General features: G+C 38.7%; 1 protein-coding gene across 3 annotated transcripts; it reads right to left on the bottom strand.

Annotated features, from left to right (window-relative positions):
- Nucleotides 1-782: 782 nt before the first annotated feature.
- LOC141909680 (sperm-associated antigen 1-like) lies at nucleotides 783-18,685 on the bottom strand. Of its 3 annotated transcripts, none has more exons than XM_074800245.1 (22): nucleotides 18,600-18,685; nucleotides 18,026-18,190; nucleotides 16,971-17,130; nucleotides 16,132-16,242; nucleotides 11,589-11,671; nucleotides 11,166-11,284; nucleotides 9,944-10,102; nucleotides 9,025-9,209; nucleotides 8,712-8,840; nucleotides 7,872-8,586; nucleotides 7,180-7,357; nucleotides 6,848-6,928; nucleotides 6,522-6,655; nucleotides 5,883-6,001; nucleotides 5,529-5,636; nucleotides 5,209-5,298; nucleotides 4,789-4,902; nucleotides 4,228-4,402; nucleotides 3,639-3,989; nucleotides 3,280-3,453; nucleotides 2,827-2,898; nucleotides 783-2,315 (listed from the first exon to the last, which is right to left on the bottom strand). In XM_074800245.1, exons 2-22 carry the CDS (start codon nucleotides 18,154-18,156, stop codon nucleotides 2,143-2,145), a joined length of 3,561 nt encoding a protein of 1,186 aa, XP_074656346.1. In that variant the 5' UTR covers nucleotides 18,157-18,190; nucleotides 18,600-18,685; the 3' UTR covers nucleotides 783-2,142. The 3 variants fall into 3 exon arrangements, with proteins under 3 accessions (XP_074656346.1, XP_074656347.1, XP_074656348.1); XM_074800246.1 differs by having other exon boundaries at nucleotides 18,026-18,186; nucleotides 18,600-18,676; XM_074800247.1 differs by lacking the exons at nucleotides 11,166-11,284; nucleotides 11,589-11,671; nucleotides 16,132-16,242; ... (1 more) ...; nucleotides 18,026-18,190; nucleotides 18,600-18,685 and adding an exon at nucleotides 10,335-10,507.
- Between the last annotated feature and the right edge of the window lie 219 nt (nucleotides 18,686-18,904).

Genomic DNA, 18,904 nt, shown 5'->3' with positions numbered 1-18,904 from the left:
AATAATCCCGAGCTGGTAGTTTTTGCAGCCGCGCATTTCTCACTTGTTTCATATATATATTGTATTTATACGGGCAAATATATACAATGTTACAACTAAACGCCACATTTTGTCACTTTTTAATCTTGATGACTCGCTGTCAGGCGCCAGCGTCTTTGAACTGTAATACGGTGAAACCCGTCCCCGGACAAGAAACAGTCCTTGACTGGTAAGTGTTACGTTTTGCTTTGAATCGATACGTTCTTAACTAAATGAGATGTGCGTGAAAGTGAAATGTCCGAGCGCCGATCAAATTGTACATAGTAGTGGTCAAGTTTTTTTTTTTAATGTCTGTATTAGTCGCATGCCACAGTAGGCACTCGAGCCTTTGTAAAAAAATCTTACCCATCCAGTGCTGCCCCTGTACATAACGTTGACGGTAAACGTGTGAACTAACATTTTACTCGCATGCCATAGGAGGCATATTGCTCCACGGAGTTAGTTCACGTCTTCACCGCTTACGGAATTGATAGAAGCAGCACTTGATGGTCAAGATCTGACTTGAGCGGCGGGCCTGTATTCAAACTAATGGCCATGGTTAGGTCGTAATTTAACTGAGAAAATATAATAAAGGGTTCGGTGGAAGTTTTTTGGTGATAACGTCACTAGGGTGCTGTTACCAGAGCTGCGACAGAAGATATTCCATATGATCCACACTGTGCTCTAATCGTTATCTGCGAAAACGCCAAAGGAACAAAATAAGATAATCAGTCTAGCAAATGATCAAAATTTGTATTTTTATTATTGGTACGATTTTCATTAAATAATACATATATATTTAATGGGCCACGAGTGCAAGAATTAACCACCGGGGTTAGGAGGTAAAGGGGTGAAACAAACTAGCACATTGAAATATCACACTTATCTATGTATATATAAACACAGTCTGATTATTGACCAATTAGAACTGTTCAAAAAGTTCAGTCATGGAGCAATCACAGAGAGAGAGCGATGCGATTGGTCCAAACATTCACCAATCAGAACTGGTCCAAATTACAGACACTATAAATGGGGAACTCGCATAACCAGCTAACCCACCAGATAGCAGGTCATCTGTTGTCAAAATTAGTTCATTTTCAATGAACTTTGAACCGAATTTTTTAGACTCCCAAATCCATATATAATCACAGCAACCACCAAATATACAATACTTTCATTCAGAACTTTTCATAAATAATTGATTCATTTAAGAGAAAAGTTCATTCAGGTTTAATTGAAAAGTAGAAGAATTTTGACGCAGACGAACAACTATCTACCAGCGACACCTGGCGGATCCTCACCTGCCATAGGTGGAATCCTCGATCGCCACAGTAACACTGCGGGTACCCCATAATTGGTCGAAATATCGACATATCAGAACTATTCAATGATTCGCTGTTACAGCTGTGATTGGTCAATTCATAGAACGATCACGTATTCAGTGATGACCGGTTGAAATATCCAATCAAAACCGTTCAAACGTTCACACAGAGCTGCGATTGGTCGATGCAAAATTATCACAAGTTTCACCAAATCAAGCAAAATGTTTCACTTATTTTTAGATGCAAAAACATAAATAATACAGAATATCTCTTGACAAAAATAACATTCAGGAGAGCCGATTTCCTAGGGGTAAATACCACAGTATTTAGCTACAACAAGACTTGATTTAATCCTCGAGTTAACTTCGTTAGCCAGCCAATAAAAGCGATCCCTGGTGGTTCCCTCTTTATATGTACATCAGCTGTTTCTACAGGAATTCAAACAAGTCATTTCGATCTTAACGAAAATCAAGGTTTGCTTTGTCGAATTTTTCAAATAAATAAATCCCATACATCGGCTTAACTGCCACCCAGGGTGTTATGATTAGCTACACATGGATCGATTTTACAATTTTCTGCTCATAGATGGCACTGCTGTAGTAAAGCTTTCCTCAATACACACTAGGCGGCACTACAATCACATTTAACACAAGATCCAGTCCATAGATGGCGCTGTAAGAAAGCTTTCGTACATACGCACTAGGTGGTGGTTCGTGATCATATTCGATACTGCTCATAGATGGCGCCGTAGTGAAACCTTTCCACACACGCACACGCAAACACACGCTAGGCGGCGTTGTCATCACACTTTCAGTCCGTAGGTTTTTTTCAGCGATACCGAGTCGTATTTCGAGGGAAGTTTCGACGTGATTTCACGCACTCGTTTCTTATCGTCGTCGGCCATGAACATCGACACCATCGGGAACCGTGCGACCTTCGTTAGATTCGACAACAGTTCATATGTACGCTGGACATCTGAAAATAGATCCATTCAACTAATTAGAATCAATTCAACAGGATGACCGCTTTTATTTTGACTCGCATTTTCCCTGACATGCACGTTGTTTTCCCTGACTCGATCTGCTAAGATTCCTATCAAGTAACACAGTCAAATATGTAAAACATAGATGGAAACTGTTTTGATTAGGGATCATTCATTTATTACGTACGCATAATATTTCACTTTTTCAGCTCCCCCTGTACGCTAAATCAGTCATTTTTTCATATACATTAAGCATTACAGTACGCAATTGCACTTACCCCTCCCCCTCCCCTAAAACTAAAATAAATGAATGATCCCTTATACGCCTCAACACATTTACCAGACTTTGCCTTAATTTTAAGCTATTTTACAATATTCCCTGACTTTCTTAAAGAAAAGAAAATTCCCTGACTTTTCCCAGATTTCCAGGTAAGTGATCACTACGTCTTATAATAGAATATATTACAGATTATTTGATTTGGGGATAATAACTATTTGAATTACCTTTGTTCGTTTGTTGATGGATAGATTTGATAATCATAGACAACATATCACCATCCAGCTTATTACTCAATACTGGAAAAACGAAACCAAACATAATCATAACATTTGATGCATCTGTAGCTTTAACCACTCCTTCAGACCCCTAAGAATCACTTTTTGAAAGTATGCTGATAAAATGTCTAATGTTTGCAGTTTATTTTCAGTTAGAAATGTCCTAAGTCTTGAACACATGTGAAGTGTAGATTATCAGTTTTTGAAAGTGTGCTGATAAAATGGCTTATGTCTCGTGTTTGTAGTACATATTCAATTAAAAATGTTTCTACAAGTGAAGCCTGGACAATCAAAAGTTGGACGAATGTTGATATAGTACCTGAAGGGATGCAGGTTTTAGGCAGTAGGCAATATCTGCTTAAGTTTAGATAATTGATTGAAAATTTCAATTTATTTTCTTACATTTCGCTAAATCGGTCGGCTGTATCTGATCCAATAAAGCTGAATATTGCTCGACGCTCGCAGATGACTTCAACGAATTCCACGCCTGCATAAACTCGTACGGAGTCATCTTAGTCAACTGTGGTACAGAGGGCGCTGCTGGCTTCGCATCGTTCGCAGCTGCAGCTGCCGCAGCTGAAACGGGAGATTGAGTATGTTACAATTTCCTCATCAATGATTGTGAACTAATTCTCAAAACCTAAAATAATCTAAACCATCAAATTCATCTGCTTCGAGCTCAGATTGAAGTTCTAATTCAGAACCGTGGAACTGAGTCCTTGTTCCTTGCTCCCTCCCCCTTATCTTTCTTATCTTTCTACCTTTTTTCTTCATTCGTTTTTTCGCAGATTTTGACAACGGGGCAGTAGTAGTAGCGGTTGTTGTCATGGTTTCTGATTTGTCAGCGGATTTTTCGCTTTCAGCAATTTTCACCTCGGCCTTCGTCGTGTTTGCCTGTTGATTTCCCTTTTCCGTCGATTTCTGTTCAGTTTTACTGTCGTCAATCTTAGGCTTTGTTGATTTCGTCTCTTTCTCATTCAAAGTTTTAGTCTGTGTTTTGGAAGTATTCTTCGCTGATTTACTGACGTCGTCTGGTGGAGGTGATTTCGACGTCTGCTTCTGCTTATTTGACGCAGGCGGTTTTTTATCGTCTTTCGACTTTTCTGATTTTTCTAAATGAAAAACACAATCGATTATGCAAATGAAGGTAGGTGTCGCTAGTGTTCAGTAGAATATCAACTGCTCTAGCAATAGAGGATTCCACTCGAGACAAGTGAGGATCCACCAGGCGTCGCTAGTTTGAAGTAAGACATCAACTCCAGCGGAGAGCGATGATTCCACTGTTGGAAGTGAAAATCCACCAGGTGGCACTTGTGTGCAAGAGGACAATGCAATGAAATCAATATTTACCATTTTCAACATCTTTCTTTTCATCCTCATCATCATCATTAACCTCCTCTATAATCACTCTTTTCCTCGGTTTATCGACTGGCTTCGACTGTGGTTTCAACTGTGGTTTCGACTCCATTTTTTTGGCAGTTTGTGGAGCGTTTGACTGATTCTTCGTTTGCATTGTGTCTAGTTCCTATGTTTAATGAGAAAACGAAAATTTCAACACACGACTGGAACTGGTAAAACGCTATGGAATATTTCTTAAATGGCCTCAGTCAGTACCACACTCGGGCTATATCAACAGTTGGTTGTAATCTGTCAAATGCATAAGCAAGGACAGACAGGGAGGCTATTTTAATCTGACTTTTCCCTGACATGCACATTGTTTTTCCTGACTTGTTGTTCTTCCTGACTTGTTCCACTAAGAATTCAATCGATTAATACAGTCAAATATGTAAGACATAGATGAAAACTGTTTGATTATACACATGATCTAGCAATCTCAACAAAATTCACCAACTTTTCCCTGTAAAGAATAGGATATATTTCTTATTCTTCTCCCCTGCGTTGACTGCTTACCTGTTTGTACAGTGTTTTGACGTTTGCTAGTTCAGTTTTGGCGGGGGCATTTTTCGGATCGATTTTCAACAGTTTCGTAAGATCGTTTAAACTCGACAAATAGTCTTTCAACATCTACAAGAAAGAAATAAACATAGTATTGTCGAGTTAGTTGCCAGTTCTACAGTTGAGTGTGGGAGGTTTAACTTGAACACAGTCTCAAGCAAAAATCTGCAAAAAGTACTGGTATATAAGAGAAATTCCACGATAATTCAACCAAAGATGTAAAGTTCTCAAGTAAAAGGCTAGACTTCTCTCACTAATATACCTTTTACTAAAGAACATCTTTGGGGTTGATTTATTGTGGGATTTCTCATGTATATTCATCTTACGCGGATATTGAGTATCCTCTTGACAAAACATTAAGTACTTGTATCTTACCTTTTTAGCCTGCGCTCTCCTGAAGTAAGCTTTCACATTTTCAGGTTCGAGTTCCAAAGCTCTATCACAGTCGGCGACCACTAGATCAGGCTACAAAACACATATAATTCATCATATGACATAGGCAATTATTTTGGTGTTATAAGAGAATGATTGGTAAGACATTTCTCTCTCACTGGTCTCGCATAAATCCAAAGAATCATAGGTTCAAATCCAGTCGCATAGTCTAGAATCAGCTTAGTTCTATTATAGCTAATCTAACAACTCATGAGCAGTCTAAACTCATTTTGGATTTCGTGAATTTGGATATCAAAACGTACCTTATTAGTTCGTAGGTAACACAGGGCGCGGTTAGTGAAACTGACGGCTCTTCGTGGAAACAAGTGAATACATTCGGTATAACAGTCTGCAGCCTGATCAAACTCACTCTGCAAGAAATATCAACAACTTCTGAAATTTACAACACTGCAAAGAAATTCCCTGCGCCCTAGGGAGCTTTTAAATAAGTTTTCACCAGGAAAACTTAGAAATTTGTCAGTTATTACCGTGGTTTCTCATTGTACTATAGCGGTTGCACTTGTATTGAAAAATCTAGGACTAACTATGATACCCGGTGTGTGAGACTGAGCCCAGCCTTTTAGACTCAATTATAAGACAACACCTGGGTTACCGACCTTTTTCACGTGTTCAGCTCCTTTGTTTTTATGCTCCATGAAAACCTCTTCCACGGATTTAACCGGCTGTTGTATTTCAGTAATCGGGTTGGCAACTGGAGCTGTAATTCTCGGCACCTCTGTAACGATTGATTGCAGGTATGATTTAGTAGAATAATCTTTTATACGGGTTATGTACAGAGAATAAGCGAAGTTCAGTAAAGCAAGGTCCCTAAAGATCATTCATTGCTGCATGCAAGGGGTTTTTAAGAAGTTTGAAAGGAAGCGTCTGCATCACTTTTTTATCCCCATTACAGTAGACTCCTCCTAAATCAGTACTCTTCATCTCCGTAAACCGTTAATTCAGCAGTTTTATAAGCAAATTTCAATCCTTGACACTAACTAAACTTGGTTTCTAATTCAGTAACCGCTTAATAGGGTGACAAAAAGATGCTGGTTCCAGCTGTACTGATTTAGGAGCAGTCTAATGTACAACATCTAAAGCATCTAATCATCTGTTTCTCAACACTGAATGAATTTCTGACATTTTGTTCAAAGTTTCAATCATTTTCCGTTTAAAAGGAGTTTTTAAGGAATCTAGTCATCAGGGAACCTGAAAAGACAGCTGCCAGTCAGCTGTGCTGACTGACACAACTTTACCTGGTGTAAGTTGAGTTGCTTGCGGTGATTTCGGATCAACAATCAACGGGATGTCTGTCGCCGTAACAACAGATATCGGAGGAAGGTGTTCTCTCCATCGGGTGCCGATATCAGAAAACAAATGCTGACCACATCTAACAAATACATCAATAAATATATACATTATATACTTAGGAACTAGGCTCTTCCTTAACAAGAAGTGTTCAATTTCTGTTTCAAGTGCCTTACAATTTGTAACTAAAATCCTCAAGGCTCTCGCTGTAGAATTGTAAAGATAACATAATCTAGTAATGCAGCTGCATGAAAAATAAGAATATCGTATATACCTGCTAGAACCAGTGACTGCACTTTCCACAGACGGATCAATAGCCAGAACTTGTTTATAGTCCACATACGCATGTTTGTAACTGAAAAACACGAAAAACAAATAAAAATATTCCAGGGATAGATTTAGGGGTGGTCAGATATCTGGCTTCCTATTGAGGTTGCCATTTTCATGAAGACAGAGATCATTAAAACCTGTAAAATTAACACTCCTTCTTTCAGAAATTACAACCCTTTGATTGTACAAAATGTATTTCTTCGAAAATAACTAAAACTGAGGATCAAAGTTATGCGTTCAGTTAACCCTTATGAAAATGGTGTAAATAAAACTTACTTTTCTTTAGTTTCGTAAGCCTGAGCTCGGCGTATGAGAGGTTTAATAGAATGTGGCAGTAACTGTAGAGATTTTGTACAATCAGCGATACACTCGGAGCTGGCTCCTGTTTTTAGTGTACACGCCGCTCGGTTGCTGTATAAATACGATAACTGAACTCGATGATCGACGTCCTTTACTGAAAATAAACAATGAAAATATCACCCATTATCCATCGTGACTAGTTTCAACGATTATCTATTTCAAGAGATGTGTATTCTACCAATGAGGCTCCCTGACCCATAAAATCAATCAAGACTTCAGTTGTAGTCTGCCTAGTCTATTAATTTCTTAAACATTTTTTCATGAGATAAGTTCTGCCCAAAACATTATTGTTACGAACAGACTTTAGTCGTTAAGTCTTCAATTTTGTAGGTCTGTTTCATTCCCTGTGCTACAATTGTTTTCTTAGACTCTGCAGGTTAAAATAGTAACAGTTCATAACAGTTTGTTCTAGGAGGTGACCCTCTGTATCGAGGCAATGGTCTCTATTCTCCAATGCTAGGATGTTCAGCCAGAACTGTACTCTCAATATCTCAATAGGAAGGAAAAAAATATTGATTTAATACTGTTGAACTGGGTTCTTACGGAGAAGTTTAGAATTTCCCTGAATTATCGTTAATTGTCTCTCGACATAAGGAGAACTATTTTACCGTTTTCTAACTTGTTAATGGCTTTAGAGTAACGCTCGATCGCGTCCGCGTATTGTCCCGATTTATACAGTTCGTTGCCGCCCGATTTCAAAAAGGTAACGCTATCCGGCAACTCGGACAACACGAAAACAGTTCGCTTCACCTCCTCGACAATCGGAGTCGTTGTCGTCGTATCCTTAGCGACCGGAGTCTGCGTCTGCTGCAGTTTTAAACCCGGTAGTATCTCCGAATCGCGCACGTTCTTCCGAGATCGATTTTTCTGCTGCTTCGACTTTTTCTGCGCTCGTTCGAGCGTCGGCATTTCTTCCTGATCCAACGCGGGCATCGCTTCCGTTTCGTCGTCCGCGTCGGTAACCATAGGAACGGCGTCGTTTTCCAATCCGGGCATATCGTCGTCCTCATTGTCGGACTCGTCCGATTCTACGTCGCGGTCGGGAGTCGACGATTCCGATATGTTTTCGCTCTCCGTCGCAGGAGATTCGGAAGCCGTGTCGCTGCCGTCGTCGGCTTCGCCGCCATCTTGTTTCTCGACGGCGGACGGAGGAACCGCTTTCTCCAAATCGTCACTCTTACTCGCCACGACTTTCGATGCGTTACTCGCGTAAATCGGTTCTTTTTCGCTAGGTGGCGCAGTTTTAGTATTGCTACAAGTTTGTCCATCTGCCTGATCCAATATGTCGTCAGCGTGTCCGTTAACGAGGTCGGTATTAGTTTCCTACAAACATAGCGAATCGATTTGAAAAACAAAATTTGATAAATTTCTACCAATATTTCACATTCATTTCGTATGGAACAAATTCTGGAATTTTTCCAAAATTTGAATTCAAATTTTTCCAGTACCTGTTTATCAGTATTTTCCTCCTCTTCGCAGTCGACTTCCTCTATCACTAGTTTTCGTCCTTTCCTCTTTTTCGCGTTAGCCTCTTCGGCGTCCTTCTCCATCTCTTTTTCGACCTCGGCAAGAACGGTCTAAAACGTTAAAAAATGTCTCAAGTTTGAAGGAGTTTTGGGCATTTTGCTCCAATCAAATGAGTTTCAAGCACCTTTCAAAGCATTCATTTAAGGAGTTTTAAAGGAATCAAGAAGTCGTAGGAACGGTAATGGTTTAATTTCTTTAACAACCATGATAAGTATGATATACGTATAAACACACCTGAGCACGTTTGTTATGCGGCTCCCATTCGAGGACGTCTTTAAGATCGGCGAGTGCTTCGTGCCACTTTCGTTTACCCTGGTACACGACACCGCGACGTAACATCGCTTTCACATTCTCCGTATCGTCCTCGAGAACTCGATTACAATCTTCCAATGCTTCATCCCATTTCTTGAGTTTTATATCTGAAACAGTCAAAATATTCATTCAATTCAATACATGTTGTTGTGGAGGGTGGGGGTGTATTTGGTCCCAGGTTGCATGTTCATGAAATATCCTTCTTCACACATTCAAGGTTGCAGAATAAAATGTCTAATTTCTGGTTTTTGTAGTTCATTTTCAATTAAAAATGTCTCAGGTGAAATACTGAGCACATTTGAAGTGTGGATGATCAGTTTTTGAAAGTATGCCGATAAAATGTCTGGCGTTTGTAGTTTTCCAATTAAAAATGTCCCAGGTGATAAAATGCTAAATGTCTTTGTAGCTCATCTTCAACCATCCTCCCCGGCAGGGATTTGAACCTGATGGCATCGAGATTGCCACGATACGAGACCGAGTGCGCAGCTACATGCGCAGCTTAGAAGATGATGTCATTATTAGCCAATCAGATATCCCGTTTTATTATAGCCCAGGTTTTCCCATTTATAGTTCTTCCGTGAAATTTGCCTCAGCGACTATACAACGAGCAATCTGATTGGTGCCCTCAAGTTTTCGTGCGGCAAAGCTGCCCATGTACCTGCGCACCCGGTCTAGTGTGGCAGGGGTTCGAGCCGTGGCTGGGTGTAGCGATGCCATCAGGTTCAAATTCCTGCCGAGGGAGGATGATTTTCAACTAACGATGTCTCGGGTGAAGTGCTGAGCAGATGTAAAGTGTGGTCATTGGATAACAGGTGAAAAGGTATGAAAAAGAGATACTCACATGCCATGGCTCTGTTGTTATAAGTTGCGGCGGTCGGTTGTAATGATAAACTGCGATTGTAGTATATGATAGCCTCGTTGTGATCTCCCGCGTAGAACGCTTCGTTACCTTTATTCTTCTCGCGTTCGGCTTTCAACGATATTTCCTGCGATGTCATTTCTACGAATCAAAGTCAACAGATCGGCGGTCAAATTTAGGATTTACTAATGTTTTCATGACAAGGCGCTGGGAGAAAGTTTCCCCAACAAGGCTTCACGATACGATTAATTTTGAAGACAAATGAACCGATGATATACTGCTTAACCTTCTTATTTAATCACAAATGATTTCAACCATCTACAATAAATTCAGTCTAAAGAATATTCAAATCGATATAAACTCGTAGATTCACCCTTCGTCTATGAAAAAAATCGAACTGATGTTACAAATTCTTGTTCTAAACACAACTGATCAGCTGCGAACTTGGTTTGAAGAATATTCACATCGATACAACCTGCAACCGACTGACGACTTTCAAACACTGTTACCAGGTAGTTTCAATCATAATAAAGCTTCACCCGATGATCGAATTCGAAAACAATTCAACAAATGATTCTACTTAACTTCCTTGTTTCAACACAACTTAATGCAAACTGTGACCGAGAGGCGACTTTCAAACTCTTAGTAAGTCTCAAGTTCGAAAGTTTTATAAAACATAGTCGCTCTTAACAGACGAAATGCCCATCAATAATTGAATGAAATTTCGCCAAACTGCAGATAAACAAAGTCTATGTACTTCTCAGACTGCTGGTAACATAATTAAGGCTAGTCCAGTTACTGGCACATACAGAAGACTGTACTCGATAGAAGGGTTGTGGCTATATCCAATACGAATACGTCTCATTTTACTAATCGTTATAGATATTCGTATAAACAAGTAATTAGACCGCAGATTAATCAATACTCACACATATGTACGTGTAGCCTGTGGTAGAGAGCCCCCAATTAGTGCTTCGACATAATCAATCCTCAATCTTCCTGATTATCATTATCATTATCAATATATCTTACCCCTCTTATTATAAGTAACTTATCAATAAACATTTTTAGAATACGAAATTGGCTACAGAGATAAATCATTAAACACTCCGAAAAATGCAATTGGCCAAAAATTGGGATTTCATGTAAGCGCGCTGGTTTGCGCTTTTTTCTTTTCATTTACGACAATAGGCAGCCCTCTTACCCTGTGTGTTCACTGTTGTTTCTATGTCGATTGATTTATTGTTGCAGTCTTTGTTCGCCGGTTTTTCATTTTTCACAGGCACCGCGTCGACTTTCTGTAGTTCTTCTTCGATATTTACTCTGAAAATTCGATCCAGAAAATTCCATTTTCGAGCAATTTTTTTTTTAAATCTTGAGATAGAGATGGTTATCGCTTTTATTAATAGTTATTCAATTGATTAGATTTTAATTTAAACCCAACTTACAAGATAAATGCAAACTTCAGTAAATCATTCACTATGAAACACGATAGGTCTAAATTTTATGTCATGATTATCAGGAATACAAAATTTTTCTAAATATTAATCAAATTTCAAAAAGATTTTCTTCAAGCTGGTGACACATCTGAGAAATACCCAGGGGATTATGAAATATAAATTCTCACTTGTCCCATTCTCTGTAATCTCTCGGTTTGACGCGTTTCTTAGAATTATTTTCCGTTGCATTTTTACTTTTTCCTTTCGCTTTCTATAAATAGATGAAAAACATCATTAAACAAAATTATAAATCGACTGGACGCGTCTCCACTTTTTACATAGAGGAAATTAAAGCTATGTTAAAGTAAAAATGCTTCCACATTTGGTTGTTACGAGGAGAGGATAACTCCACGCGCTTCTAAAAGGTAAAGGAAAGTTCCTCATCATTATCAACGCAGAAAACCCATTATCGCTGCTGAGCAGCTATATTAAAAATTTAAAAATTCTTAACGGTTCCTTCTATTACTCTTTCGTCGAAGCCGTATCATTCAAATTCTTACAGCTATCGAGAGTCACGCGTATCAGAAGCTAAGTAAATTCCCAAAGAATAGAAACTCTAAAAGTAATTCACAGTGTGTTTCAAAATATACACAAGTACATCATAATCTTATTTAAATGTAAATTATTCAGTTTTTCGAAAAATCGACTGAAGACATAAAATATGAGGATTTAGCTGTATAACAAAAAATGTATAAACCTTATTAACTACGTGTATATAAACCAACATCAGAGTTCAAAATTGTGAAAGATGAACAAGAAAATATGCGTATAGTTTTAAGAATAACGAGCTTTCACATTCTATACAGTTCTGACCGGTACACAGTAATTTAGATTAGGCCTACTATCGGCTTGCACCTCAGGCTACACCAGTGCACCATCGACTCATAAATTGCTACCTGATACTGAAAATTGGTGAGTACTGACGCCGAGAGGCTTAGGCAGATGATATTTTAGACAATTTAGTTGGAATTGGCGAGGGGAGTTGCTAGAATAATGATGAGCGATTCGAACACTACAGTTCTGTCAAAACCAGTCTATAATGGAGTTTGCGATTGGGCGCGGGCTAATCTACCAATCCGTGTGGAGTATGAAATCAGCGTTTATATGTACATTTTCTTTTACGGACCCGTCACAATATCGGGCATCGTTTTGAACATCATGACGATTACAGTTTTGAAAAAGATGAATAAGGATATTTACTATTTACTGAAGGTTCTCGCTATTTATGACATATCTTATACATCGAGTGTGTTTGTCATGTACCCTCTACGCACGGTTCATCTCTACATACATTTAGGCGATACCATTTTACGTATGGATGACTGGCATTTTGGCCATGAATTCATAAAAGTTGCGATAGGACCATTTTATATGTTTCAACTGACCAGGAACTGGTGCGTTATTCTGATCAGTTTCGAACGACTCGTAATTACACTTTTCCCGTTGAAATCGCGGATATTCTGGACACGTAAAGTAGTGAATTGCGTTGTATTCTTCTTAACTGTTTTCAGTTTTTTCTGTTTCTTTCCGTCGTTTATTCCGAACCAAGCTCTCGTGCTGCAACGCTGTATTCACTATTCACCTACTTTCGGGCAAGGCAAGAATTTCCCATTCTTTGATCCTATTTTTGGTCAATGGAAAAGTCGTATGGAGGGCTGGCAGGGTACTGTAATAAATATCATCACTCCTATGATTGTTCTGATCGCCGTAAACGTCATTTTGATGATGGCTTTGATTGGGATCAAATTCTCACGAATTGGTAAAAGTCGTTCGACAATAAAGAATCAAACTTCCAACACGTTAGAGTTACGCGCGTTGAGAATGTCATTCGCTCTTGATGCTGTATTTGTCGGATGTGAATCACTGATATTTATTGAAAGAATGCAGCACGCAGGTTTTTATGGCATACCAGTCACTCCTATAGGTAATTTAAACAAATATGAGACGGGGATGATTCAGCGAAAAATCGCCATCGGTCTGACCGTGGTAGATTCGTGTATGAACTTTGTAGTCTATTGTTTGTCTAACAGTAAATTCAGACTCAGTGTTGTTCAGTTAACGACACAGAAATGTAAACCCTGCCACACATGAAAAACATCTAAATAATTTGCATTACTTCACATACCACCACACGGTCACTGTTTTATGACGAACATGGTCCAGTTTCATGAACCAGTCTAAGCTACAAACGGTCCTTATTATTGCACACATTAAACTACCAGTAATGTCTAAACAAATTCGTGAAGCATTCTGTTGCAATGATACGCTATTGATGAGTGAAATTCAAATTTGGCAACAACATCGTACCATAGCAACCACCCCACACCCAGAGGTATTATGGGAAGTGTACTTCCAAACAGCTAAGAGCTGATGGACGAAACTTTCCATATTAATTCCAACACTTATTTCCCTCCTAATGACAAATATCAGCTGTGTATATCCAGTGGGTAACTAGTAGTTTTAAAAATAACGAGCTTTCATCGGAGGAGGACGATGCACCAATTCTCCGAAACTGCTCTCATTTTACATTTCTATTTTATGGCTTTTGTGGTAAAAGCGGAACTTCTCTCTTATAACCTAACGACCTTTTTACATCTGGATCATATCAGTGACGTCCTCTGATCGTCCGGTGCCTGCGCATGCGTATTATATCTTATTTTGTATCTTTAAAGGAAAATATATTTTACTCAAGACTTTTACATTGAACTGAGTAGTTCTCGTTTCTTTGTATTTCCATTCGCTATCGTAGTTCGGTAACGAAAATATTCTATAAAGTTCCTACTGGTATACACAGTAATTTAGATAAGGCCTACTATCAACTTGCACCTCGAGCTAATACATTACACCAGTGCACCGTCGTCTCACAAATTGCTACCTGATACTGAAAATAGGTGAGTTCTGACGCCGGGAGGATTAGGCAGATGATATTCTAGACAATTTAGTTGGAATTGGCAAGAGAAGTTGCTAGAAGAATGATGAGCGATTCGAACACTACGGTTCTGTCAAAACCAGTCTATAATGGAGTTTGCGATTGGGCGCGGGCTAATCTGACAATCCGTGTGGAGTATGAAATCAGCGTTTATATGTACATTTTCTTTTACGGACCCGTCACAATATCGGGCATCGTTTTGAACATCATGACGATTACAGTTTTGAAAAAGATGAATAAGGATGTTTACTATTTACTGAAGATTCTCGCTATTTACGACATATCTTATACATCGAGTGTGTTTGTCATGTACCCTCTACGCACGGTTCACCTCTACGTACATTTAGGCGATACCATTTTACGAATGGATGACTGGTATTTCGGCCATGAATTCATAAAAGTTGCGATAGGACCATTTTATATGTTTCAACTGACCAGAAACTGGTGCGTTATTCTGATCAGTCTAGAAAGACTTATAATTACGCTTTTCCCATTAAAATCGAGATTGTTCTGGACGCGAAAAGTAGTGAATTACATTATATTCTTGTTAACTGTTTTCAGTTTTTTCTGTTTCTTTCCATCGTTTATTCCGAACCAAGCTCTCGTGCTGCAGCACTGTGATTACTATTCACCCACTTTCGGACAAGGCAGGGAATTCCCTTTCTTTGGTCCCATTTTTGGTCAATGGAAAAGTCGTATGGAGGGCTGGCAGGGTACTGTAATAAATATCATCACTCCTATGATTGCACTGATCGCCATAAACGTCATTTTGATCATGGCTTTGATCGGGATCAAATTCTCACGAATTGGTATAAGTCGTTCAGCAATAAAGAATCAAACTTCCAACACGTTAGAGTTACGCGCGTTGAGAATGTCGTTCGCACTTGTTGCTGTATTCATCGGGTGTGAAACACTGTTATTTATTGAAAGGATGCAGCGCGCAGGTTTTTATGGCATACCAGTCACTCCTATAGGTAATTTAAACAAATATGAGACACGGATGATTCAGCGAAAAATCGCCATCGGTCTGACCGTGGTAGATTCGTGTATGAACTTCGTAGTCTATTGTTTGTCTAACAGTAAATTCAGACTCAGTGTTGTTCAGTTAACGACACAGAAATGTAAACCCTGCCACCCATGAAAAACATCTAAATAATTTGCATTACTTCACAGACCACCACACGGTCACTGTTTTATGACGAACATGGTCCAGTTTCATGAACCAGTCTAAGCTAAAAACGGTCCTTATTATTGAACACATAAAACTACTAGTAATGACTAAACAAATTCGTGAAGCATTCCGTTGCAATGATACGCTATTGTTGAGTGAAATTTCGGAACAACATTGTACCATAGCAACCACCCCACACCCAGAGGTATTATGGGAAGTGTACTTCCAAACAGCTTAGAGCTGATGGACGAAACTTTTCATATCAATTTCAACACTTATTTCCTTCCTAATGACAAATATCAGCTGTGTATATCCAGTGGGTACACCAAGAGTTAAAAGAAAGTTCCTCTCAGGACCGTTCTATAGGGATCATCACGGTTGATCCTAAAAACACAATTTGCTTTATGTGGGGACCTAAAACTCTAGATGGAAGCTACGTAATTGAAAAGGGACAAAATTTGTAGCGGGTTGTCCTATTGATTGCTATCTAACAGGATAACTAATAGCACAAGGTCCTTCTCGGGGAGAAAACTATTGGTTTATTGGGTCGAAATTTAAGATGAACATTTACCGAATCGGTTGGTATTTCTACGCCCGCTCCTCTGACCGGTGGTAGGTTGTTTGTCGCGCCGCCTGCGGTCTTCAGATTGGTCTCCGCCGATTTCATGTCTCCCATCCAATCCTGAGAATGGAAAAAATCAAAAGATATAATATAGAATTTACTACAAAAATATACTCGAAATTCAATCACTAACAAAAATCTAGGCCATTAGTGTCGTGATAAGCTAAATAATGGCAAAGAGTTATGATGATAATGTTGGAAGGTGTATAATGAAAACTGATAATGATAGTTGATATGGATATGATAAAAACTAATATCTATAGTCTATAGCCTGTAATGATACTTGATAACTGATAATGCTTTAAGTTATGATTAAGCTTACTGATCCAGGGTCCCTACAGATCAGTCATACCTGAATAGAAGTTGTTTTCTAGGTATTTTAAAGGAGAAAATTTTGAGGAACTGTCTGCATCACTTTCATATTCCAATTACAGTAGACACCACTTAAATCTGTTTATCCCAGTAAACCATTCATTCCGTGGTTATGTAAGCAAATCTTTATTCTTTACACTAGGTTCTTATTCAGTAACTGCTTAATTGGGTAAACACAAATCCTGGTCCTGACTGTACCGATTGAGGCATAGATTATGATACAACTACAAACTTAATACTGGACAAAAATGTCTAATTGCCTATTTCTCAAAATTGAAGTTTTAAAGTTTGAGTTTTGGGCATTTGTGTAAATTTAAGGAGTCTTTTTTGTTTGAAAGGAGTTTTGAACCGAATGAAGGAGTTGTAGGAACCCGTAATCAGAAAATCTGATAACTGATGATTATGGATAAACTTACTCGTAAATCATTGTTTAATTTGACGAGATCTTCTTTGTCTAAATCGCGTTTTGATTTCGCCGCTTTTGTTTTACGCAACAATCGATTTTCGGGTGCAATTAGCGTCAGTTTTTTCTCGCACGCCGTTTCCAAGTCTGGATAGAATCCTTCCTCGCGTGACCTATAAATATCGAATAGAAATAATTTGCAAACAGAATTTAGATTCAATGTGGCTGTAGTTTCGTGTTAAATCTGAACTGTCGATTTTGGTGCTCTGGACCCAGTTCCACGGTTTTGAGTTAAGATTTAACTCATAGTTAACTCAATGAAAATGAACTGGGTCCAGTTTCTTAAAAAGGAAAACTCAAATTTTTTGTGTAATCACCATTGGTTACTTCATGTTTTCAATGAGGACAACAATTCAAACTTAACCGATTTAGGCTTAAACTTTTTCGTGAAACTGGGCTCCGGACCCAGTTCCACAGTTATGAGTTTAAGTTAACTCTGAGCTCTATAACTCACAACTGTGGAACTGGGTCCAGCTTGGTTTAGTGCGGCTCAGATTCAGGCCCAGTTTTAGGTAAAATATGATCTGTCGGACAACTTCAATTGGTTTTGAGTTTTGGACAGGACTAAGACTGGCAGTGCAACTGGCCCTTGGGCGCAATTTCACCAATAGGTTTAACTCCTAAATGACTACATCAACTTTGCTTGAGAGGACATCAAGTGGCATAGCTCAGCCAGTGTAAAATATAACTGGACACAGTTCCACAGTTCTGAGTTTAGATTTAACTCTAGAGTTAACACAATGAAAATGAACTGATTTTAACTCCGAGTTAACTCAACTCAGAACTGTGGAACTGGGTCCCTGTAGATCCAAATTTGATGTTTTCATTCAGCTGCCAATCTATACTGATGCTACGAAGACCAATATCACATACATAGGCCTATTACTAAAACTGACTGAGCTAGGCCACCTGACATCCTCTCAAGCAAGTTGAAGGAAATTGATTTCAGATAAACTGAATTAAATAAATTGGTTTTGACGAGAAATGAACATTTTCTGAAAGACCAACCTCAAACATTTGAGAATTTTTTCAAGTTCTTTCACGTCGCTGCAATCTTCGATATATTTGAAGTCTAAGTGACTGAGAGGTATGTCGTATTTTTTGGTTCTCTCGGAGCCTAGTTGGTCGATTGTTGCCATTCCGTCCGTCGATTACTGCTGCTGCTTCAACTAGCTACAATAAAACAAGATCAACTTGAAGGCATGGACGGTGATTGAGGAAGAAGATGAATAGGCTTATAGAAATGTCATGGGGGAAAGAGGGGGAGATGGAGAAAAACAACCTATGAATGCCAACAACCTAACCCATTCAGGGAGTGCATCGGGCTTGCGGCTTGCTAAAATAATCATAACGAGCAATTTTTTTTGGGCAAGGGGACGATTTTATTTTTTACATTCAAAATCAGATCACTAAACTCAACTGCTAAAAAATGTAACTACTGCTGTCAGACAGTAGACACTACCCTACACCTAGGCCTACTCATCAGGACGCCGGTGGCCCAAAGGCTTTAAAGGCAAAAACTCTCTCAATTGCTCTATCAATTAAAACAGAAATTAGAATTCGCCCAATCAGAAAATCTAACCTTCTAAATGGAATCCGTGGAATAATTCTTCGAATATAGCTTTTCTTTTTCGCTATCGTCGTTTTTGGAAAACCCCGGAACTTTTGGAATTTCCTAGAAAATGTCGCGCTAATTACCGAAAAGTGATTTCAATTCAAAACAATTTTATTTACCCAATGAATTGAAAGTTGGTTGTTATTGCCATCATTATTCATCAGATATGGCAAGAAACGGTTAAGCAACTTTCCGTTCTAATATCAGAATCTCGAATTGAAAAATAATGTAAAAAGAACTGGACGGCAAAATATATTTGATTTATATAAATT

Source organism: Tubulanus polymorphus, chromosome 8, assembly GCF_964204645.1.
Source record: "Tubulanus polymorphus chromosome 8, tnTubPoly1.2, whole genome shotgun sequence".
Taxonomy (NCBI): domain Eukaryota; kingdom Metazoa; phylum Nemertea; class Palaeonemertea; order Tubulaniformes; family Tubulanidae; genus Tubulanus; species Tubulanus polymorphus.
The sequence above is the reverse complement of the archived record's forward strand: the minus strand, read 5'-3'. Positions and strand labels throughout refer to the sequence as shown.

Excerpts from the sequence above, each read along its gene's own strand:
- LOC141909680 (XM_074800245.1), bottom strand. The coding sequence starts at position 18,156 with ATGGCAACAATCGACCAACTAGGCTCCGAGAGAACCAAAAAATACGAC. Across the intron at positions 8,587-8,711 it reads AGGAAAATACTGATAAACAG|GAAACTAATACCGACCTCGT; the intron begins GTACTGGAAAAA and ends CTATGTTTGTAG. Across the intron at positions 3,990-4,227 it reads AAAGAAAGATGTTGAAAATG|AAAAATCAGAAAAGTCGAAA; the intron begins GTAAATATTGAT and ends TTTTTCATTTAG.